Below are 25526 nucleotides of genomic sequence, written 5' to 3'. Positions count from 1 at the left end.
TTAAGTTAAGGGGTCTGAAATTACTCATGTTCTTAAATTGTATCGGTAGGGAGGGGAACAGGGCGGTAGAGCTGTATAGTTGGAGGTGCCATCCTTTGGACGTTAAACCTAGATCCAATCTGCTTGTTCACATGGATATTAAAGATCCTGTGACACTATTTGAAAAGAGAAGGTAGCTACTCCTGGTGTCCTGGCCAACAATCCTCCAGATAAAACTGGTCATTCACTTTTTGGCTGTTAGTGGGGTTTTGCTGGGCACAAACTGACTACCGCGTAACCTGCAAATACACAGTCACTGCACTTTACAATAATTAGTCTAAAGGTATTTGAAGTTATGTGCGCTGTCTCAAATGCAAAGGTTATTATTGATTCATGTTATGAAAAAGGTCTCAAAAGTTAAGATTTGGAACATTCCTCAATTCAGGTATAATTTGCAAGCCTGGTTTTCTTGATGGTCTTTTTAAGCGCTGGGAAAAAATCAGCTCCCAATTTAAGACTTTTTCCAAAATAGAAAGTTGGAGACTCGGAGAGAGAAAGATCCTCCAGAGAGACAAACAGAACTCTGAGCGAGAAAGGGACTCAGAGAGAAAAAAAGAAAGAGGAAGGGACAGAAAATCTGAGAAAGAATCAAAGATAACAACAGAGACTAGCAGAGAGGAAAAGAAGGGCTGGCACAATGTGGTAATATAGAGGTAGTGTTAAGTACTGATGAAAGAAGCTTTTGATTAGCACTGTATACAATTTATATTTTATGTGATCACTCACTGTCCACATTGAGACTGGTCTCAATCAGTATGGATAACTGGCTTTCCACAATCATCTGAAATGTTAAGTTGAAGAAGATGTATTTACCCTTGGTTTACTCTGGAACAGGACTCAAAACCTTTTATGTTAAATTTAACAAAGTCCTGTAATTATCTACGCAGCACAGTAATAGATTTAAATGCTGTATTTTTCAGTGTTTGTGTAATGAGCATTCAGAACCTGTATATTTGAGAATTGCAGGGAAAGTTGATAATTGGTGTGACAAGATATCCATTTTAAATTTTTCGCAGCAGCGATGAAAGCACAATTACACCAGTGACAGATACAATAAGTCACAGGGAGGATAGTAGCGTTGAATAGCACATGGAGACAATCTTTAATTAACTCTTCATTTAAATCACTTAGAAGGCTGTTCTGACCGTCTCGTAATTAATCCTACGTACAGCCTATTTCTTCCAACAGGCGCACAGAATGGGTGGGGGGGTTGCTCCCAAAGATTTCCTGCACAGAGGGTACAGAGCAGAATTGACCTGCGTCTAACATTTTACAGGATTCAATGAGAAGGGCACGCGTCCCTCCAACAGGAGAAAGAGAGAGAGAGACAGTGCGCTCCCCATTACGAACAAAGGGTACATTTCAATGTATTGTTGGGAGCTCAGTAGCGATTGGTTTGGATACTATTAAGCACGGTGTTTCAGATTCTGCATGTGTCAAGAACTTCTCTCCCTCCCCCATCTGTAGCCTCGTACTATAGGGGGCAATGGGGGGCTAAAGGATTTTCCGTATTAATAGCACTACATTTGCTAGCATTAGCAAGCTCCCAGTTTAGCAAGAACGCTGCAGCAAAATTCCCTGTTAGTTTTCAAAGGAAATGAAAGGAACGTACGAAATGGAGCCAATGTGTTAAGCAGAGATAGGGAGTCAGGTCGGTATCAGTAGTGTTCAGTGCATTGTAGGAGTGCGGATTAAGGATCTGTTGAGTTTTTGTGTGATGCTAAACTGGTCAGTTTGTTATTGGCGGCTGCCAGTAGGTGTGTGCTGGGAATAGAAAACATCTGATATTCCCACTGGAGTTTTGTGGGCCTCTAATCTTCTGGAAAATAGCCTGAAACATTGAAGCAAGTCAGGCACTGGAGCAAAAACAAAAACAGACAATATTGGAAATCTGAAATAAGAATATGTATAAATAATCATTAATCCTTGTACTTGAGACAACATTTGCAGCTGTTTCAATGAGGTTTTCGATTTTGGACACTTTGATGCTCGGTTGCTGTCCAGGATCTCGTTAGAAGAGTGCAGAAGAGAGTAATGAGATTAACTTTCATTTGCTTCCAAACGTAGATGGCTCCCTTATGTCCTAGCAGATTGACTTTATAAGAGCCCTGTCTTTGCCCCATCCCCATCACTGCGATCTCTTCTTTAACCCCTTCCCCGCACAGCCTTCCCCGGGCCTACTCCATTCACTCCAACTCTAGGCTGCTTCATGTCCCTCACCCCTTCTCCCACCCCACCATCAGTGGGCGAGCTTTCTATCATGTTCCCTCCCCAGGCTGTGGATCCCTCGTCCAAAATCCCTGTGCCTCACATCCTCACCCTCATTCTCCACTCCAAAAACCCATCTGAAAATCTTTGACCGCCTTATTCTCTCTTAAGCTCTTTATAACAACAACAAATTGCATTTTATGTCAGGAGGAAGTCGCAAGGTGCTGGACAATCAGGGTTTTGAACCCAAGCAGGGGAGCAAGGCAAAGGGTTTGTGGGATCAAGTTCCAAAGGTTACGGGCAAAGAGGCTGAAGGCCCGACAACGATGATGGGGCGGGCCGGGCGGGGGACATGGAGCAGGTCGGAGCCTGCTGAGCAGAGGGAGCAGACAGGTTGATATGAGGTTATCAGGTCACAGAGGAAGGAGCAAGACCGTGAATGGCCTTGAAGGCAAGGATGAGGATTTTGAACACTTCTGGAGGATGGGGAACCAGTGGAGCCGAATGAGGGTGGAGGTGATAGGGTCACGGAGCCTGGCAGGGGAGAGGACATGGGCTGCAGAGTTCTGGATGATCTGCAGCTTGTAAAGGGAAGAGTTGGAAAGGCTGACAAACAGGGAGCTGGCGTAGTCGAGCTTGGATGCAATAAATGCATGGATGAGGGATTCAGCGGTCTGAGGAGTGAGGCAGTGGTGGAGGTGGGGGAAAGCAGAGCGGATCATGGCACAGATGTGGGTTAGAAAGGACAGTTGAGGGGCAAACAGGATGCCAAGATTCTGGACCGGCTCAGTGAGGTGGAGTGTGCATCTATGGATGGTGATGCTGCCAGTGCCTGAGGTGTGGCAGCGCTGAAGGGAACCAATTAGGAATGCCTCGGCCTTGTTGACTTTCAACTGGAAGAGAAGAGACTTTCACACAGAAGGGAAGTTCTTCTATGTGAAAGGTGCAAATTATTGTTCTCAATGCTGGAGGAATCAGCTTTGAGGATCGACCGAGTAAGCTCAGATGGGAGAGTGACTATATGGACACTATCAGATATGCTACAGGAGTCAGGGTTAGGAAGAGCAAGTTATGGACAGGCACCAGGAAATATTTCTTTGCACAGAGGGACGGTCAGTAATAATAATAATAATAAACTTTGCATTTGATATTACTATAAAGTGTAGTGACTGTGTATTTGTAGGCAGACCAACAACAACTTGACTTATATAGCGCCCTCCACGGAGGTTAGCGTCTGAGACCGCCAGGCTATCAACAGCTGGAAGTGCGACTGAGGCTAGGACACTGGATTCATGCAATAAACAGCTTGTAACAGGGAAACAGGGGTCAGCAATATTTACATTCATGTTCATCCATTGCGCTAACCATCAAACAATGGCTGCATTGACCATAGTTGTATCTCGCTGTGGCAGTGAGTTTCCGGAGGGCTAAGGGCTGCCTGCCTCTGTCCTGGTGTTGCTCGATCACCCAGAGGCTGCCTTTCTTCAAAAGGGGGAGGGGTGTAGGTAGCAGTTCAGATTTTCTTGAATGTGTATGAAGTGTGCATGTCATGTGGGGTTTTAGGTGCAACAAGGCATTTAAATGCATGCAAGAAAAAAAAATTGTAAAAATCTACACTTTGTGTCTGAGCGTCCTCAGGGAGGTGCAGAGCGTGACCTTTTATCGAATAATTTTTTGACTGCCGCAGTTAGGATTCAGGACAGCACAAACAGACATGAAATGAAAGGCACATGTTTATCCTCTCGTGTAGAGCTTTGTCCTACTTTTCCCTGATCACTGCCTCCAATGGGAGATCCCATTATAAAGATCCTGGTCTCGACCTTCACAGATTCGCTCCTCGCTTCCACTGCAATCTTCTCCATGCCTCTCATATCAATACCCTCCACTCTTCCGATTCTAGTCCACCACTTGTTCCTCACTCCCGTTACTCACCGTTCACCCTTCTCTTTGGAACTCTCTCAAAATTCCTTTGCCTGACTCATTCTCTCCCTGCCATCAAAATTTATGTTGTGTCCATTAAAATCTCCTCTCCACTACTCTGCCTCCTTTGCCATTGTAAAGAAATTCGAGAAAGGTACAATGTACGTAAGAGCAACGCAAGGCAAACAAATTTGTAGCATAAGATTGGTGCTTTTAGCGATTAGCAGACCACAAGAGAGGTTTGGAGGAAAAGGTTCTTTGGCCCATTTGATCCTATTCTTTCACAATACCTCCACCTCAGTGTCTAGCCTTGACAGATTCTCACTCCAGTGCATATCTGACTCAAGTGGGCATCCTGCGGGATACAGCTCACACTTTGAGCACTGACTGGCATGTTGAAGGGAACAATAATAATCTTTCTATTTGCTATAATGCCCACCACGTAGAACCACTTTACAGTAAAGACTGTTCAGTCTAGTGACTGTATATTTGTAAGCAACCGTGGCAGCCAGTCTTGGTATGGTATGTACCACAAAGCAGCCACTCACAATTTTATCAGCCACAGGTAGACAGGAGTTCATCTTAATTTCTTATCTGAAGGGCAGCACCTCTGATAACACAGCGCTTCCCCCACCCTGAGACCAGCGCTGAGCTAGGAGCGTCAGCCTGAACTATGGGCTCAATGTCGCTGATAGTGGTGAAGATGGGGATTGAAGACGGGTGGAAAATAGTTGCTCATGTGATGAATTTATGTCCCTGTACTGAGCCACTTCCTCATTGCAGCAGAGAACAGAGGATAAAACGAGAGGTGAGAAAGAGAACAAAAGATGAAATGCAAATATGATTGTGCAGCTTATGCTGTTGGGAGACAAAAAAAACTAATTAAAGTTATTTTTAATTGAGTAAAAACCAAGATTGTTTTTGGAACAATACCACACCATTCAAATACCAGGGATAATTCAAGATCTTTTATAATTAACATGAAAATGGAGATCCACATAATTTTAGCCAACAGTCAACTTTTAGTGAATTGCAGTGATACAGGGCGTAGTGTAAAATAAAAGCTTTTTTTTCTCTCTCTTCGCTTGGGCGCAGATTATTAAATGAATTGAATTGCCTTTGATAATGGACCCAGTGGTGTCTGCTGATGTGTTGAGTTTTTCCTTTGGGACGCGTGTCCTATTAATGAGGCGCAGCGTCTTTGTAAACTGGAATAATTGCTTGCAATTCTTTGTATTTTGTCTGCCTGCGTGGGCTATTGTGTGCGGGCACTAATCCCGTTGCTTTAACTGGGACACAATTGCAGTTCAAGAAAGGGAGAAATTTTGTATTGTCATCTGGTTGGGGGTGGGGGGCCTCACAAGGAATTACTCGCAGATGCATTGATTGATTTTGGAAGCAAACTCATTTTGCGCTAGCCCGGTCTCACAAAACACCCCGTGACCAAATAATCTGGGGCCAATCAGGAGAAACTCCCTTCTCATATTGTCAAATAGTGTCACAGGATCTTTCATTTTAACTTGAAAGAGAGAGAGAGACAAGAACCCAGTGCAACATTTCAACCGAATGATGATGTATCTGGCAGTGAAGTGCTCCCCCACTGCTGTTCTGGATTATCACCCTCAGCAAGGGGCTTGAATCAACAACCTGTTGTGTCTAGAAGTGAGACCACTAACTGAGACAGATAATAATCAATCAATGCAAGAAAAAATTGGTCATTCATTTCACGGTTAGGACATTGCTGCATGCAAATTTGCTGCAGGGTTTGCCTATAAAATGCAAAGTCACTGCACTTTACAGTAAATCCAGTGAAGCTTTTTGAGATGTCTTCCAAACGTAAAAGGCATTTTATCAAATGCAAGGATTATTATTTTATTCATCCAGTCTCAACAGCTGCTTGTGGTAATAAATTCCACGCTTCAACAACCCTCTTTTGTTTGGTCACCTGGGTGTCTGACACGTGCACAAACCCATCACCATGCTTAAGAGTATCCAAACCAGACGACATGCCACATACAACAACAGCTTGCACTTATATAACACCCTCCACGTATGGTAGCGCCTCAGAGCACTTTACACATACAAACGCCTTTCATAATCTTTCATAGAGATTCGCAACTGGATATGTAAATAGTGAATCTGCAGGTACGTATCTCAGGCCGACCCTTTAAGAACTCATCTTTTGTGAAAATTGATCATTTGATGGACAGAACACAAGGAGAAACTCCCTTATCTTTTCCAAAAGTGCTGCAGGACCTTCAACGTTTGATAATGATGCACGTCCCCCACTGCTGTACTGAATTGTCAGCCTTAATGTAAGTCTTGAACCAACAACCTTTCGCTCAGAAGGCGAGAGTGCTACTCAGCTGGCACCTGTCTTTCAAATCTTTCAAAAAGTAACTGAATAGGCACCCAGCTGGTAAATATATTGAGGGACGAGTGGTAGGGGGTGAAGAGAGCTGGAAAGAAGGATTAAGGAGAAAGAAAGGATGACTTAGAAAAACAGGTATCAGTGGCACAGATACGATGGGCCAAAATGTTTCCGTCCTTGCTGAAAATGTCAGTGTTTCTGATTTCTGTAGTAATGTGTAGTTTCACATCAGTATCCAGCAGATTAAGGTGGTTAATCACCAGCAGAAGCACCAGTTACCTTGGACATTTGATTTTAATTACATTGCAGACTGCCAAGGGAAATTTTGACGGTAAACTGAGAATTCGGGTCGTATTAATATATATAATTATGTTAAGAAGTACAATAGGATGGAGCAAGACTGTTATTCCCCAGTCTACCATCTTTAATCAACTTCAGTGATTCAATTTATTGAAATAAAATTACCCTCTACCTCATGAACTTGATTTGCAAGTTGCCATCTATCATTATTTGCCAACAGAGTACACAGCGTGAAGGAAGCAGAATAATTAGAGTTTACCATGGACAGTATATGTCAACATCGCTCTCCTTCCCTCCCGACTACCTCTTGGAGTCGGACACTGTACGTGTGAGGCTACAAGAAAAAAATCTTGCTTGCTTGCAAGTGTCCTGTCCTAAGAAAGTCTTAAAGTTAATTATAGTGAAGTGTAATAATTATTGTGAAGTGTAATAGTGATTTTTTTTGTAGCAAGACACAGCAGCCATTTTGCACAAAGCAAAGATCCAAAAACAACTATGAATTGAATGAACGATTAATTTGGAGAATTGCAGGCCAGGACCCTGGAAAAAANCTCCTGCTTCTTTCTGAATAGTCTTGGGGTCTTTAACGTCCATCCAAGAACAGGCAGTAAAATCATAGAATCATAACCATAGAATTATACAGCACAGAAGGCCTATCATGTCTGGCTGACTCTTTGAAAAGAGCTATCCAATTCAATCCCACTCCCCTGCGCTCTCCCCGTAGCCCTGCAAACTTGTCCTCCCTAAATAATTATCTAACTTTAATGTACTTTCCAATGTACATTCTCAATCAGCTGTGGGTAGAACCATAGCTGATTTGAATTCTTCCAAATTCAATTGCTACATTCAACGTGAATTATCTTTTGACATATGGCACTATAACAATGCAAGCTCTCTCTCTTTCTAGAGGAATGTAGCCCCTCTCTGCCACCTCCTTCAGCCCTGTTCTATGACCATGCCCTCTGCTTCTCCAACTCTGGTCTGCTGCTCATTCCTCACATCCTCTGTCTAGTTGGAGATCTGCACAGAGAATTGATTTGATTCCTACATTCCATGGTTAAGCATGAACTTCAAGTTAGTTATCTCAAAGGAGACCCCATATCCTAAAGAAGATATGAAGCCCCTGGAAATGTTCATCTTACAAGAAAGTTGCTACGTCAATGCAGGCTGCTGTTGCTGGAAGTACACTGGGGCGAGTAATTCTGAATGGGTCTCAATTTGCTCTCTTTCTGTCAGAGCGATCAGAATTTGGTAAATTCTTCAGAACAACCTTAACTTTGAAGTTGTCTTTTCCATAAATTTCTATTAAGAACCAGAGGAAAAAAGCAGCTTGTGAATCAAGACTGAATTCAACAATTTGCTAAGTGCTGCGTAAATAGAATTAATTTTAACCCTGGTGAAATTCGCCCCCGATAAGAGCCGAGGAGAGAATGTTCACAGGTTTTGCAACCACTTGAACATTGCAAAGTAACTCGGAGTATTTGTCACAAGGTAGATAAACAGCGACTCAAGATTTTCTTGACTGCGGTCAGCACACACACACACAAATCTCTCATTCGAAACCATGCTTTTCCTCTTTCCCCGAGGGGCTAAGAGCAGCAAAAGACAAACTCCGAGCAGCTCACTCTTTCTCAGTTCACCGGAACAGTGCGGGTGAATTAAAGATCTTTCTAGCTGTGAACCTTGTCTCTAAGGGCACATTAAGCATCCTCACGGTTGATACATCGCCCAGAACGACCGGACCTTAGCTTCAAGGTCTCAAATGAAGAAAGGCAACTCCGATAATAAAGCAACTCCATTGAGAAGGAATAGAGATATACTTTATTTTTGGCAAGAGGGTGTCTCACCCCTGTGGAAACCCATACCACATTTAAGAATATCCAAACCAGGCTGAGAGCTCCATGCACCTACACATGTTAAGTGAATGTGAGGAGGATAGGAAGAGGGGTGAAGGCTCATGTGAAGTATAAAGGTCTGCATGGAATAGTTGGGCCGAATGGCCTGTTTCCGTGCTGTAACCTGTATGTAATTCTATGTACCATCCTTCTATCACGTCCCCTATCATTATTCTTTGTACCAGAGGGATAAACTGCAATTTAACAGTCTTGTGTAACCGAGCTCACGTGGGGGTTGAACCCACAGACCTTCTGAACCGGAGGCGTGAGTGCTACCTACTGGACTAGGCTGACAGAAGGCTTTCATGTACTTTTAGCACGAGTTAAGACTGAGCTGAAACAATCTTTACATGTCTGAGAGTTAGCTAGTTGGGGTGGGAAGAACAGAGGGAATCACAAACAAGCCCCTCAACTAGAGTCTGCACGCACTCTCCAGCAAGAGTTACTGGACAGGAATCCAGGCTGAATTTGCTCTTTAGCATAAGACATCAAGACCAATTATATCCGCATTTACACGCCCCCATCATATTAGCTCATCTAATTATACCTGAGCCCTTCCCAGTATATAGAGCTGGCAACACTATGAATAATTTATCAGTTAAATAGTAACAACATTTTACAGTGAAATCCTGTGAAGCGCTTTGAGACATTGTGACAACGTGATAAGGTGCTATATCAGATGCAAGGTTTATTATCACTCTGTGACCCAGGTAAAACTATATGGAAGCCCCATTATAACCTGTTTGGGATCCATAAAATCCCGAGCCATTGTATAACAAGCCTGCGATAGCTGACTTCACTGAACTGCTGTGTCAAATTGCTGCCACGTCCGTCCACAAAAGCACAGTCACTACACCCACAGGAAATTCTGTAAAACATTTCAACGCTACGGGCGCTGAATGGTATGATGGACATAATGCAACGTTACAGACTCAAATTCATGGATCATTATTTCACAATATGATGTGAGGAAAGGCCTGTCAGAACTGATTTTTTTTTATCCATTCAAGAAAATAAGATTTGAGAAGAGATCGAGCAAGCGCGAGAGAAGGAGGGCATGTCATCCAGAACTTTAAATGGCTGAAAGGCATGGATAATGTAGATGTAAGCGGGTTATTTAAGTTAAACTGTGATTGCAGAAGTAGTCGGCATGAGTACAAAATTGGTCTGCCTGGAGGAGAAACAGAGATTAGAAAAAAAGTAATTTTTTTTCCTAGGAAAGTGTGTTATGTGGAATGAAGTTCTATCGAATGTAATTAACGCTTAGCCGATGGATTTCTTTAAAAGTAGCTGGATGTGTATTTGGTTATAAATGGGATTGAAGGTTATAGAAATATTGGCCTTCTGAGGAATACTGGTAATTTTCCTTCTTCAATTCCTTAAAGGCACAGGTCTCCCACAGATCTCACCATCGGGGTTACATAAGCCAATTTCAGAACAGGCACCAGAAGATTGCTTTCCACAGAGGGTAATTAACGTGTGCCAGCCTGGCTCGGTTCATAGCACTTTCATCTCTGATTCAGAAGGTTGTGGGTTCAAGCTCCACATCAGGACTTTGAGCTCACATCTAATCTAGTGTAGTGCTGGTGCTGCAATACATTGGCTGAGCTGCCATTGTTCAGATGAGGTATTAAATCGAGCTCCCATCTGCCTGTTCAAGGGAGTTTCTCCAGATTTCCTGGCCAGCAATCCTCTCAAAATAAAATTTCTCATTCACTTCATGCCTCACCTATCAGCAATGTTTAATGGAGATTTAGATATATATTTAAAGAGGAAGAATATATAGAAAAGTATGAAGGAAAAAACAGGGAATTGGATTTGGAGTCGACAACCCTTGTGGAGAAGCAGTGAGGCTGAAATAAACTGAGCGGCAGCTTTCTGTGCTGCAATTTTTATATTTCTTTGTAATGGCTTAAAAGGGTTTGCTATAGAATCTTAAAATGATTTTGGTTAAAGGAGGGAGGAGATTTTTTTTACACACATGCAGGGTTTGCAGGCTGTGGAAATCCTGACCTAGAGCAAAGGTTGAGGCGGAATCTGTATAACAACAACAAATTACATTTGTGTAGCGCCTTTCACATCCGGAGGACGTTCCAAGGTGCCGGATAGTCAGGAATTTGGACCCAAGCAGGGGATGGGATCAGGAGGGATGGAGGGCAGGGAGGGAAGGGGTAGGAGGATGGACGAAGGTGCGATCGAAGAGGAGGATCTTGAGACGTGTCTTGAAGGAGGCAAGGGAGGGAGCGAGGCAAAGGGACTTGGGAGGGTGTTCCAAAAGGTGGGGGCAGAGAGGCTAAAAGAGAGTTTAAGAGAAACTTCTTTTTGCAGAGAGTGTTCAGAATTTGGAACTCACTGCCAGAAACTGGGATCGAAGCAGGAAGCATAAATGTATTTAAGAGGATACTCGATGCATATAAGAGGAAGAAAAGAATAGAGGGTTATGGGAGGGGGTTCAGTAGGGCTGGAAGCTCATGTGGAGTATAAGCACCAGTGCAGACTGGTTCACAATTTTTACTTCTAAATTATTATTTTAAAAAATACTAAAAACAAATCCCAGTTAGGAATGATCATCTTTATTGAAAGGGAAGAAGATAAAAGCTGGCAAATGTGCAGACAAGCTGTGTGAAATGAGCTGAAGTGGAAAATGGGAGAGAGAGGTTCTTCATACACACACACACACACAAAATTAGGATTAAGAAAATAGCGAGTGAGAGAGGATTATAAGATTAACTCGAGCCTTGGGGAAGATTAGCTCCGGGCTTGGGAATGTTCCTACAGCTGTTTTTATTCATGTCCCTTTTTGTGTTCATCATGCTGAAATGGGGCTGTCTCAGTCACCTCGCTTTAGAAGGGCCGTGTGATTTGCAAGTCAAATTACAAGATCAGCGCAGACAAATGTGAGCAGGTTGGTCTGCATGTGGGGCCGTTGTTTACTCCAAGATCTAGAGAAGGGATCCAAGGTCCTGGAGTTCAAACATGTGCCTGAAACGTGAATCTGTTTTGCATCTAAACAACGCTCTAAGGACAATAGGATTTTCACCTGTTGTCCTGGCCATCAATCCCTCAGGTAAAATTGGTCTTTCACTACATGGCTATTTGTGGGATATTGGTGTGCACAAATTGGCTGCCGTGTTCATCTATAAATACAGTCACTACACGTAACTTTGACTCTTGTGAAGGGTTTTGAGATGTCTGCCTATTGTGAAAGACACAACATTAAATGCATTATTATTATTTTATTATTGGTGGAGGGGGGAGAAATTCCACCTGAATCTAAGATGTCCCCAGCTGTCACTCCATCTCTGTAAGATGCTTTTAATTTTAATTGCGCCTCTTTTATCCCACAAATATCCCACAAATAGCCATGTAGTGAAAGACCAATTTTACCTGAAGGATTGATGGCCAGGACAACAGGTGAAACTCCCATTGTCCTTAGAGCATTGTTTAGATGCAAAACAGATTGCTTTTAGACATTCGCACAACATGAAAGGCATTGTACATGTGCAAATCATTGTTGATGTCTCCCTGTTCTGGTGGATGTTGAGGACCTCATACACTATTTGAGAAGGAGAAGGGTTTCTTCCAGTGTCTGGCCCGACAAACTCCAGAAATAATTGGTTGTTCGCTTCATATCTATTTGTGGGACATTGCTGTGCAATTTAGCTGTCGTGTTGGCCTATAACATACACAGTCATTACAGTTGCTAAATATTGTGCTATATGAAGAGCAAGGATGATTATTATTATCGTTGTTACTGAAGACAGCTTTCTGATTTTTTTTCCCTTCAGATGAAATTGGAATAGAAACAGGAAAAAAAAAGAAATTCTATGTAAAAGGGCGACAAGGAGGAAAAGACAGGGAAGTGGGACGCAGGATGGAGAGCACTTTCAGAGAGCCAGATAGAATAAAATATAAAGCGTCTCTTTTCATGATTGTTTAAGTTACGTTAACATCAGAGTTTGTAACGCAAAATGGGCTGAATGACCTCCTTCTGCGCAGTAAGTTGCAGTGATTCTGGAAGGAGGCCATTCAGAGCCTGTTCCACATTTGATTAGATTTTGAGAAGTCTCTTCATGGCGTTTTCACCATGACTGGTGTTTCAGCCTCTTTTAAAAATGCCAGTCAATTCTGGATTCTTTGTTCACTGGTGCAGTGCATTCCACATTCTCACCATACGCTGTGAGACCAAACCCTTTCTGATCTCCGGGTGTGGTCAGTGTGTGTATCAGTTTATAGTAGTCCACATTCCCCCCAAGCCCTTGGTTGTCTCTCTGATGGTTCCTAATGGTCCGTCACTTCCTAATCGCAATTGATCAGACATTTAGGACTGATTTTCACCATGAGCGACCACGATCAAATATCACGATTAATCATAATTTAAAAGGAGCATGTCAAAATCTTTAGATAAATTCAAATAAAAAGCTTCCCAAGGTTTCAATTTTTAACCAGTGATTTTTAATTTTAATTGTGATTCTCTCCATGGTTGTTTAAGTAATTTTAAGCTCCTGCTCAGCCTTGGTAAAGCACTTTGGGATATTCTCCTAATGCGAAAGGCACTATACAAGTATGAATTGTTGTTGTTGATTTTAGCTATTTGATGTGAAACACTTTTTTTGTTGAGAATCACATTTTCTCTCTCTACCTCCCTCTGTATCCCTTTCTCTTTCTCTCTCTCTCTTTCTCCCTTTCTTTGTCCTTCCCTTTCCATCCGTTCGTCCTCCTCCATCCCTCCCTCTTCCCCCTCTTTTCCTCCCTCCCTCTATCTGTCATTCTCCCTCTCCTTCTGACCCTCTCTCCATTCATCCCTCTCTTTCTCCATTCTCTCTTCTCCCTCTCCCTCTCTCCCCCATTCGTTCTCCCACTCTCTTACTTTGTCCTCCCTCTCGGTCTCTCTTGCTCCTCGTTTTTCCTTCCCTTCTCCCTCTTTTCCTTCCTCCCCATCTCTCTCTCTTTCTCTCATGCCTCCCTCCCTCTGTCCCTCTTCTGTTTGACCTCAGGCACTCTACACAGCAAGAGACCAATAAAACAATCAGCTCCTCCACAAAGTACATCAAACAGCTCTTGGAAATCGTACGTGGTTCGTCCAGGGTAAGTGCAGCCACAGGTTTAACGGCCGCTTTGAATGTCATGCAAATGAGCCCTGAACCAAAGCGTAATTTCTAGAAAATTAAAAACGGCAAGATTTGCATATAAAATATAATTACTTCTCAGCCTGGCTGCTATCCAGTCTAACTAATAGTTCCGTGCTACTTTCCCTGCGCCTTGAATTATTAAGCGGTTCTAATCCTTTTTTTTATTATTAATTTATTAATATTGAAACCTCTGTTTAATATGCAAATTCCCCCCTTCCCCCTGGTGTCCATAGCTAAACTGACATTTCCACAGTTGTAACATAGTTTATTATTTTTAAATCAAGCTCCCGACTGCCTGTTCAGATGGACGTTAAAGATCCCATGGCACGATTTGAAAAGAAAAGGGAGTTTCTCCTGGTGTCCTGGCCAACAATCCTCCAAATCAAATTGGTCATTACATCACGGCTGTGGACAAGTTGGCTGCCAGGTTCACCCATAAAATACAGTCGCTACACTTTACCGTATATCCCGTGAAACGTTTTGAAACATTCTCCCAAAGTGAGAGGTTCCATACCAAATGTAAGGATTATTATTTCAGTAAACTTCTGAGAACTTGACTCTGGCTTCACTTGGCACTGCTGCTTAAGTCTCAATATCCCATCCACATTTATTGAAGTATTTATGTACAGATGCCTAACTTGCCGTTCTGGATAACTTGTCACTGAGCCCTTTTTCCTCAGAGAGACAAGTTATCAGGCGTTTACTGTTTCATTATTATTTCAGCCTTCAACCATGAGGTACAAATTTGCAACTCACTTTGAGCCAATGTAAATGACTTGAGCTAGTTAATCTGATAAAATGGAATAAACAATAATACACTCAAGCTATGTCCAGCGGGAAGGGGGGAGAGAGCCAGGTTTTTGAAACTCTTTCACTGGTTGTGGATTTGAGGATGAGAGAGGATGAAGGCGAGATTGTCACCGCAGGGATTGAAAGGAGAGATTGGGAAGAACGTCTTCTCTCAAGGGGTTGTCAGGAGCTGGAATGATTTGCCAGGAGTGGCTTGTTACAGCTGAGTCAATGAGGGGGCATTTTTTAAAAAATTGGATAAGCAAACCAAACTGAGAATGCATCCTACCTAAACAAGGAAATTCCTGTGTATTGGACTGGAATGCGCACTCTCTCCTGGAGGGACACATCCTTCTTAAGTTATTCCAGAGAGTATTAAGCACAGGCTGGCAACAGCTTTTTTGGGAGATTCCAGTTGTAAATTTGGCTGTCATGTTCGTCTGTACTCTAGACCACACCATGCTTTGAGACATCTCATTGTTAGAATAAAATACAAGGATTATTTTTATTGTTATTGTGTTACACTGATGGGCTGACCATTAATGATTGTTTTTGTCTCCGCAGAGAGAATGGCTACAATTAGATAGACTGAAGAACCAGCTCTCAGACTCTGTCCAACGCTATGGACAAGTGCAAAAGGTAATAATTTAATTTTTGAAGCTCTCTGAGCTGTTTTGTCTGTATTTCTCCAGATTACTGTTGGCGACGGACCAGACAGCCTGGCTCATCAGAAGCATCCAGAAAAGCCAGGTGGAGAAAGGGATTCTTCCCATTTGGCTCTTGCTAATCCTAAAGTCCCAGGGAGTACATTGGGCACAGGTTAGCAAGAAGATTGAGGGACCCCAGAGTGTATGGTTGGATGCACTGCTTGAGTTTAACTAGTTAAAACCACTCAGCATTGCAAACACAGCTTGTCACACTCTGGCTTGCAGGATTAGCAGGAGCCAAATGGGAAGAATTCCTTTTTCCTGCATCCTGGCCCCAAACACCCTTCCTGACGTCAAATAAAGCGACTGAACCTGACTGACTCTTTTTCCACCGTTCCGCTCTTAGCAGAATGAGCCCAGAGTAAAATCGATGCTTCTGTCAGGAGATAAAATGAACTTTACATTCCAGAATAATTTCATATTCCTTTATTACCTATAGTAACTAATGTGTTTTAATCAAATGCACTATACTTTCCTATAATAGGTTCACGACTATCATCTTTCATTCGCAATTAATTTGTTCCTCGACTACACCTAATGGGACAATTACTCATTCTATTGTTATTAGAACCTTTCTGGGGAGCTGGTGGGAGGTTGGTCTCTATTCCACTACTTCACCTTTTCTTTCTAAAGGCTCGGATGTGCCTCATTGTGAAGCATCTTTTCCTTTGTCAATCCATGTTCCAGTCTGTCCAAACAATGAATGATTCATAGACTTCCTCCTTCACCATCGGCGGGAGCTTTCAGCCAATAAACAATAGCAGTTATTTATTCCATGGCTGTTTGTGGGACATTGCTGTGTGCACCTTGGCTGCAAAATTTGTGCACAAAAGATACAATCACTCCACTTTGCACACTTATATAATAATATATATAATAATATATAATAATAAATAATAATCCTTGCATTTGATATAACGCTTTTCACATCTTCTAGACTTCTCAAAGCACTTCACAGAATATACTTTAAAGTGAATTGACTGTATATTTGTGGGCGATGCTGTGTATATCTGTGAAATGGTTGGGTCGTCCCCTGATAGTGTTACATCAAATATAAGGATTATTATTATGGCGCGGTTTTCTGCAACTCCATCTTGGCGTCTCCTTCATGCCACCTCCCTCCCTGCCTCCAAAACCCACCTTAAGACCCACCTTTTATGCACACAAAATATACAGTCGATTGACTTTACAGTATATTCAGTGAAGCACTTTGAGACGTCTTGAAGGCGTGTTAAGGTGTTATACTGGTTAAGACATTAACCAAGTTCCTGTCCAGGTGGACATTAAAGATCCTACGGCATTACTCATAGAGAGAAGGGAATTTCTCTCTGTTTCCTGGCCAACAATCCCTCAAATAAAATGAGTCCCTGAATCCATAGCTGTTTGTGGGACATTACTGTGCCCAACTGCCATGCTTCGCTCATATAATATACAGTCAATCCATTTTGCAGCGAATCCTGTGAATCGCTTTGAGACATCTTGATGACATGACAAGACGCTATATCAAATGCGAGAATTATTATTATCAAATGTGCTCACATATCTGATAAGCAGACTGATCTGGACTGCGGCCTGAAACTCCCTTGTTTCGGGTGACACAGTTTTCCTTATTAACAAAACCTTTCAATAATTCATATAGTAGAATTATTAGATCTTGTCCTGTCTCTTCCGGTAAGTTCTTGGAGCTATATATACCCTAACTCTTTCTGTGTCACTTTGGTGTGGGAGCCAGCAACAGCCTTCACTAACCCCTCACTAACAGTGTTATCCATTCATTCCTGTTGTTACGACTTTCATTCCTAGCCCAGTGCCACTATCTCACTTCCAACAGTGAGAACCAGCATCCCCACGCCACTACTTCCTTTGAGTCACAGCATCTGTTCACATACTATATAGGTCAGTGCGAATCATTAGGCAAGTTCCCTTATTCCACACACATACTCACACCTCTGTTCACCTAGCAGCAAGTAGGAACCCGGTTGCTGGTTGATTGGCATGGTCACCTCTGAGTCACAAGTGTGGTCTAGACTGACACACTGAGCACACTGGGGCAACACTGCATTATTGGAAATGCAGTGCTGGGGGAGAGCTATTGTTGGAGGTGCAGACCTTCGGTTGAGCTGCTGAACCAAGGTCCCATCTGCCTGGATGTTAAACAACCAAATCCCATGTTACAGATCCCATGGCACTGCTTGAAAAGGGAGTTTCTGTCAGTGTCATGGTCAACAATCCCAAAGGTTTAAAAACAAGCATTTTCTGTTCGTGGGACGTTATTGTCCACAAATTGGCTGCTACATTTACTTACAAAACATGATGTCATTACACCTTACAGTAATATCTTGCAAAACACTTTGTGGGGTCATTTCCTAATGTTTGAAAGACGCTATATCAAATGCAAGGATGATAATGATAATGATTATTAGTAGTAACCATTTGGTGAAGCAGAAATTCTCATCCCACTGCCTTCCCCTTTAACTCCAAATTGCTGCCTCCTCCCCCATTTTCAGCTGCGTCAGAACTGAATTATCACGACGAACATTTTTGTTGTCAATGCCTTGAAGATGTATTGTGTTGAGGATCAAGGCCTTGAAATGGATAGAAGCCAGTGCTTAAATTAACAAGGAAATGGATTATTTGATGGGCTGAAGATCTATGAATTATCTGAACAACTCACTAATGGACATGGCTTCTGCCATTTCTCATCTTATATCTGTACTTAAGTATGGTGACTTGTCGAGCACAAATTATAAATAAAAGTTATTATGTCCATTTGCTCAACAAAAAGATAATAATTTACCGAATAAATGAATATGCTCTCATTTTGGCATCAAAATAAAAGATACAGAACTTTATTGATTCGCTCGGAGAATAGTGCAGGTTAATAAATGTTCTACATTTTAATAATTTCTATAAATACACTTTACAGTGCCTGAGAACATAAGAACATAAGGCATTAAAAGGCCATGTGTCCCTCAGGACCGCTCATTCCGAAGACCAAGCAAAATATTACAGTTTTGCAGTGCAGGAGGGGGCTATTCGGCCCATCGTGCTTGTGCCATCTCACTGAAAGAGCTACCTGTTTAGTCCCACTGCCTTATCCCATAGCTTTTCATTGCCATGGTGGTGTCAGCCTGACTCAGTTGTTAGCGCTCTCGACTCGAAGTTGATGGCTGTGGCTTCAAGCCTCACATCATGAATTTAAGTTCTAGGCTGACACTCCAGTGCAGTGCTGAGGGACAGTTGTATTGTTGGAGAGGTGGTCCTTCGGATGAAATGCTGAACCAAAGTCCCATCTGCCTGGATGTTAAAGATCCCGTGGCACTACTGGGAAAGAGAAGGGAGTTTCTCCTACTATCCTGGCTGTTGGTGGGGTATTGCTGTGTGCAAATTAGTTGCCGCATTCACTTACAAATTAGACAGTCACTGGACTTTGCAGTAAACCCTCCCAATGTGGAAAGCGCTCTATCAAATGCAAAGTTTTTTTTTTGGCAAGCTCTGGAGCTTTAGTTGGTTAAACTCCAGCAGTACCCCAGCACACACAAGGGTTCCCTCAAGCCTTGGCTCATATCAAGGCATATCTAATCGGGATTAAGTGAGCAGTGTGCGTTCCTCCAAAGGGAAATCTCCATGCTTAGGTGGCATGCATGGAACGCTCAATCTGGTTTGGTTACTCTTAAGCCTGGTGATAGGTTTCTGTATCTGGGCTAACCCCCCCCAAAAATGTTTTTCTTATTCAAATATTTAAAAGGCACTCTCCTTTAAAAGGCTATTATGAATACTGCTTCAACCAGCCGTTTGCTCAGACAATCCACATTCTAATGAGCCTCTGCAAAAAACAATTTCTCCTTTTGTTTTTCTGAGCTTTTTTCGCTCCCTTCCTTACCTCGTTCAAGGTCTGTCTCTTCCAACCACCCTCAGCTCACCCACACTCCCCCCCCACTCGGATACTCGGATACCAAGCCAGGATTGTTAATTGCCTTGGGCCGCCTTCCCAACTTGAAAGGCACTATATAAATCTACATGTGTATCGTAATGATGTTGTAATGTTTCATCTCATCCCCAAAATTTCACCTTGTCTTAACCTGCAACGCCATTATGTCTTAAAATGTAATATCACGCAGAATTTGGGGAAATTATTTAATTATTCTTAATTTGAAAACATTTTTTTCCTTAGCTCTGGGTGGAATTTCTCCCATCGACTCTCTTTTCAGCCGCTCAGAGAGTGTTTGCTTGTCTGAAGGACTTTGTGGCTCGCATTGGCTGGAGACTGAATTATTTTCTCGTTTTTTATACAGAAAGTTGCTGAGAAGTCCAAAGCCTTCCTTCCCTCCGCACAGAAGGGCAGACAGGTGGGTGAAGAGGGGAAATTTTATTTCATGGTCAAGAAATTAAATTCATAATTCATATAGGAATTCATAATTATCCCATTTAACAAATTTGATTGTTTTTCCATTATTTTTAATAATTATTAATCATTGCTGTGGGCAAATTGGCTGCCACATTCACTCCAAATATATTGGCATTGCAATTAACACTTATTACTGTGAAGCACTTTGAGACATTTTTACATGTACCCACAACAGACTCGGAGATTTTTAATGATAATGCACAGTCACTATGCTTGATAACGCTTGATAATAATTCCCTGTAGGGTAGACTTTATATATCAAACGTAAGGATTATTCTTTATCACTATTACCATTCCCCCGTTGGCACATTGAAAAAGAATTACTTAATTTCCCAAAGGATAGCGGTAACCATTAACAGCACATTGGTACAGCCCCAAGCTCCAAATACCATCCTGGTGACGTGAGCGAGAGTGGAAGTCGATTCAGTTGATTTTGTTGAAAGACCAGCGGTAAAATCAGTAAAAGACTTTTTTCAGTCAAATTATTTGGGCTGCGTCTAGACAAGGAATCAATTAGATTGCAATGATTTTTAATTGAATGTATAACTCCCTTCATAAAAGTGACACGTGGTGAAATGCAGTGAAAAGTTGTATTGTGTGGGGATTGGCCATGAATGAGGCCCAAGCTTTCAGATGTGATGGAATGTATTTGTTGGGTGAATTTAGGAAATATCCCGGAGAAAAAATTCTACTCCTCCCTCCTTCCCTCCCTTCATTCAAAACATAGCTCTTTGATCGTACTTTTGGTCATCTGTCCCCGTCCCCACCCATCTCGTAACCCATCCCTCTGCCTCTGCATTGTCAAGTTGTTACAGAAGTGAAAGACGCATTCTAAATGTAAATTGTATTGTATCTTTCACAACGCATTTGATAAATATCAAACCTGTTTTATTATTCTTTCAGTTGGCTTGGCTCACAGAGGTAAGGCGGGATCGGGCGGGGTAGGGCTGGGCAAAGCAGTGGAGATTTTTGTGGGGAGGATCTTGAACTCGATCCTGGGGGACGGGAGCCAGTGGAGCCAAGCGAAGGTGAGGGGGTGATGGGCTCAGGGAGCTGCAGAGTTCTATCTGGTCTATAGCTTGTGTAGGGAATAAATGGAGAATCCAGCAAGCTGGGCGTTCGAGGAGTGGAGCCTGGAGATGATGAAGGAAGAAACAAATTGAATAATGTGAAGGCGTTCAAGTGAAGCACTGCCCCGAGTTGTGTCTGCGCTGCACTCTGCACCTCGGGCTGCTCCGCCACATGATATGATTATAAAGTCGCCCAAAATGGATTTCAGGTATTCGTCAAGGTTTCTTCTGACCTCAAGGCTTCACAGAATCAGTTATGCTCTGGGCAGCCGAGCGGGAAATGAATTGCAGACAGTAAATCATGCTCGCAGTTACTTAATCAGGTAAAGTGTGGTGGGGAGAGAGCAAGAGGGAGAGCAATGGTAGGGGTAGTGGTGGTAAATACTTTGGATGTGGCCTCCTTGGTTACTTCATTCGAAATCAGCTCTCCAGAATTTCAGGTTGTAGACCTGATATTCCACCTAGTCTTAGCCTGCAAAGCTACTTTGTCATAACTTTAAAATGGTCCAGAATTGTGGAAAAATCTTAAATTAATTTGGGATCCGGTTTTCCACAATTCTTAAAATGATACCGGCTTCCAACTTAACACTGGATTTAAGAATTTTCCATAATTTAAGATTTAAGGTCTTAAGGTTAGGCCTGGGTGGGATTTTGGCCTTCAGTGCGTCTTAACCCTCATTAAAAACAACATTTTTTTAAACAATAAAAACAATCCCAGTTAGGGGCAAATTGATAGCAGCAAAGAGAAGATTCACTTTCAGAAGCAAATGTATTTCCACTATCTTCAATATCTTCTTCCTCTCAAAATATGTTTCCTTGCTACTCTTTGTCAACAACAACAAATTATAATCCTTGCATTTTGATATATCGCTTTTCACGTCTTCTAGACAGAAAAGCACTTCACAGAATATACTGTAAAGTGAGTTGACTGTATATTTGTGGGTGAAACGCGGCAGCCAATTGTGCGCAGCAGTGTCCTACAAACAGTCTTTATGGAAAATTCTTAAATCCAGTGTTAAATTGGAAGCCGGTATCTTTTTAAGAATTGTGGAAAACTGAATCCCAAATTAATTTAAGATTTTTCCACAATTCTGGACCAACAAACAAAATTGAGTGACCAAATTATTATATTTTACCAATTTTTTTTGCATTTATATATAAACAGTTATATACAGTTACATTTATATAGCGCATTGGAAGTTAGTCCCAAGGTGCTGGACAGTTAAGGTTTGCACCCGAGCTGGGGTGTTAGAATCATGAGGGTTGGATTTAATGACGTTGTCGTTCCTCAGTTTAACTCACCTTTGCTCTGTGTAGATGACACTTTTTGTTTAACCTTGGAGATTTCACGGAACATTAGAGCACAAGAAGGAGGCTATTTGGCCCCTTGTATGTTGCTATCACCACTCCCACCCACCCACCCCTCCCCACCAACCCACTCCACAGGGGCTATCTACCCTAATCCCAAATCTGTTTCTTTTTCTTCCCACAAATTATACTGACAACTCACTTTACAGTATATTCGGTGAAGCATTTCAGACATCTCGAAGACGTGACGAGGCCCTACACCAAATGCAAGGATTATTATTGTTTCTATAATTCCAAACAATACCCACAAAACAACAACAAAATTACATTTGAATAGCGCCTTTCACGTTGGGAGGACGTCCCAAGTCGCTGGACAGACAGAGTTATGGACCCGAGCTGAGGGTCGGGGTCAGAGATGGTGGAGGGCAGGGGGAGAAGCAGGGAGATCGAAAGCATGGTTGAAGTGGAGGATCTTGAGGTGGGTCTTGAAGGTAGCGAGAGAGGGGGCAGACGGAGGGACTGTGGGATAGAGTTCCAGAGGGTGGGTGCAGAGGGGTGGAAGGCCCACCAGCCGATCGTGGCGAGCAAGGCGGGGGACATGAAGCAGGCAGGAGCCTGCTGAGTGGAGGGAGTAAACGGTGGTAAGGGGTTAGGAGGTCGGAGAGGTAGGAGGGAACAAGACCGTGGAGGGTTTTGAAGATGAGGACCAGGATCTTGAACTGTATCCTCTGTGTGATGAGAAGCCATTAGAGTTGGGCGAGGATGGTGATGATAGGATCGTGGAGCTTAGTGCAGGAGAGGACATGGGCTGCAGAGTTCTGGATGATCTGCAGTTTGTGAAGGGAGGAGTTGGGGAGGCCGACAAGCAGTGAGTTTGCATAGTCGAGCCTCGATTTAATGAAGACGTGTATGAGGGTTTCGGCGAATTGCGGTGTGAGACTAAAGACTTCAATTGCCTTATATGTATGTCATCTACACATGGAATTCTTCCTGTAATGAAATGCTTACTCCCCAGAAGAACACAACTTGTTATAAAAGAGCCTGAATAATCTAGGACTGTCCACGTGGTTGCTTTGCCACTGCTAGAGTTAGCTAACTTCAAACTAACTCATGGATAACAGCAACAGCTTGATTTTATGTAGCGTCCTTCACCTAGGATAATGTCTCAGGAGTGCTTCACTGTGGAAGGATTGGATACCGAGCAAGGCAGAAGGTGAAAGGGGAGGTGCCCATAGATGTGGTTGAACAGGTAGGGTGAGGCGGAGGGATTGAGTCAGGGAGTTCCAGAGATTAGGGGCATAGTGGCTGAAGGCATGGTCACTGATGGTGATGTGGAGAGGTTGGCGGACACACAGTGTGTCAGAGAGGTAGGGAGGTACTAGGATGCAAAGGAATTTGTACGCGAGTGATTATTTTGAAATCAATCAACAAGAATAAGGTAGAGAGGCAGCGTTGCTTTGCCCTCAGCTTATGTTATGGCTGATAGCAACTCACAATAGATCTGTAAGGGTTTAGCATTTCTGTCTGTGATAAGAGCAATGTGCGCCAATATGGTGCACTGAATGGAGTCCTGCAGCTTAGTGGTTAGAGCACTCGCCTTGCAAGCAAAAGGATTTGGGTTAGATTCCCGGCAGGGCGAAACCTTGGGCAAGTTTCCTTTCTCCACACGCCTCTGTTTACCTAGTAGTATGTAGGAACCCGGTTGTTAGTTGATTGGTGGATGGCTTTTCTGGGGATAGTAATCACTTAAAAAAATGTTTAATGAATAATAATGATAATTCAGTACTCAATCCACGAGTGTTGGGACACTTCTGTGCGCAATTGGCTGCCGCATTTTGCCCACAAAATATATGTAGTCATTTTAATTTATAGTATATTCTGTGAAGCGCTTTGAGACGTTTCGAAGATGTGATAAGGCGCTATATCAAATGCAAGGATTATTATTATTATTATTGTGTGTCAGATACTCCGGGCGCTGAAAGTGCTGCAGATTTCCCCGGGGTTGTAAGTGCCAGGTGTTTGAGTTGGGAAGGTGGTTGGTCAGATCACTCGGCCCTTGGACGGACTTTGTGAACTGCACTTCCATTCACTTTATAGAATCACAGAAGGTAGCCATTCGAATATTGTAACTGTGCTGGTGCCAGCTCCCTCAACAACAACAACAACTTGGATTTATATAGCGCCCTCCATACCGGACGGCGTCTCAGAGCGCTTCACAGTAACGGATCCCGGGGCCGAGCCAGGGGGAGGGGGAGGAAGGTGACCAAAGGTGCGGTCGAAAAGAAAGGTCTTCAGCCGAGACCTGAAAATAGGAAGAGAGGGGGCGAGGCGAAGGGAGTGAGGAAGGGAGTTCCAGAGCCTCGGGGCATAGTGGCTGAAGGCATGGCCGCCGAGGGTGGAACGGAGGACTCGGGGGACAAGGAGGAGGCCAGACTCGGTGGAACGAAGGCAACGGGCACTGTTTTGAGAAGAGAGGAGGTTAGAGAGGTAGGGGGGTGCAGAGGAGTGGAGGGATTTGAAGACAAGGATGAGGATCTTGAAGTCGATCCTCTCTGGGACAGGGGGGAGCCAGTGCAGTCTGGCAAGGACTGGGGTAATCGTGGAGTGGAGTTTGGTGCGGGTAAGAATGCGCGTGGCAGAGTTTTGTATAATCTGGATTTTATGGAAGGTAGTGGAGAGGAGGCCGTCGAGGTGGTTGATTGAATAGTCCAGCCAAGAGGTGACAAAGGCATGGACTAGGTTTTCAGCAGCTTTTGGAGAGAGGTATTGGCAGAGACGGGCGATGCGTCGGAGGTGGAAGAAAGCGGTTCTGGTGAGGGACCGGATGTGGGGGAGGAAGGATAATTGGAGGTTGAACCTGACCCTAGGTTGCGTCAATAGAGCTATCTGGTTTAATCTCATTCTCCTGCTATTCCCCTATTGTGTGAGTGTTGTGTTGATACTTGCCCCTCCGTTAGAGAGCTATCTACTGTTATCCCATTACCCTGTACCCTTCAATATTATTTTCCTCAAGAAGCTGTCAAATTGTAGTTGCTAAATTTACCAAGTCGGTGAGTCAGTAATGAGAGAGCATCAATTTAAGATAGCTAGCAAACAGGCAAATGGGGAGAGTGATTAGGATATGGAATGCTCTGCTGGGAGCAGTAGTTGAGTCAGAATTCTTATTAGCTTTATTGTCCAACTAAACAGGCAGTTGGGACCTCAGTTTAATATCTAATCTGAAGGATGACACCTGTGACATTGCAATATACCCCAAGAACAACAATGAGTGTCAGTCTAGACTATGAGTTAAAAGTCCGACATGGGATTTGAACTCACCACCTTCTGAAACAGAGGTGAGAGTACAGCTGAGCTAGGCTGGCACAACAACCAATGGGCA

At 43.0% G+C, this 25526-nt stretch overlaps 1 protein-coding gene across 3 annotated transcripts in view; it reads left to right on the top strand.

Moving 5' to 3' along the window:
- Nucleotides 1–25526, top strand: part of tsnare1 (T-SNARE Domain Containing 1) — a 190029-nt gene that overhangs the window by 95563 nt on the left and 68940 nt on the right. For all 3 annotated transcript variants that reach the window (XR_006084846.1, XM_042332044.1, XM_007896759.1), the window contains exons 5-7: nt 13731–13821; nt 15219–15293; nt 19657–19710. Coding sequence is in view for 2 of the 3 variants with exons in the window: in XM_042332044.1 (XP_042187978.1) it covers nt 13731–13821; nt 15219–15293; nt 19657–19710 (220 nt within the window). In the remaining variant the exon portion in view is untranslated. The remainder of the gene's footprint in view (nt 1–13730; nt 13822–15218; nt 15294–19656; nt 19711–25526) is intronic.

Source organism: Callorhinchus milii, unplaced genomic scaffold (assembly GCF_018977255.1).
Source record: "Callorhinchus milii isolate IMCB2004 unplaced genomic scaffold, IMCB_Cmil_1.0 Scaffold2, whole genome shotgun sequence".
Lineage (NCBI taxonomy): Eukaryota > Metazoa > Chordata > Chondrichthyes > Chimaeriformes > Callorhinchidae > Callorhinchus > Callorhinchus milii.
Note: the sequence above shows the minus strand (reverse complement) of the source record. Positions and strands in the feature narration are given on the sequence as shown.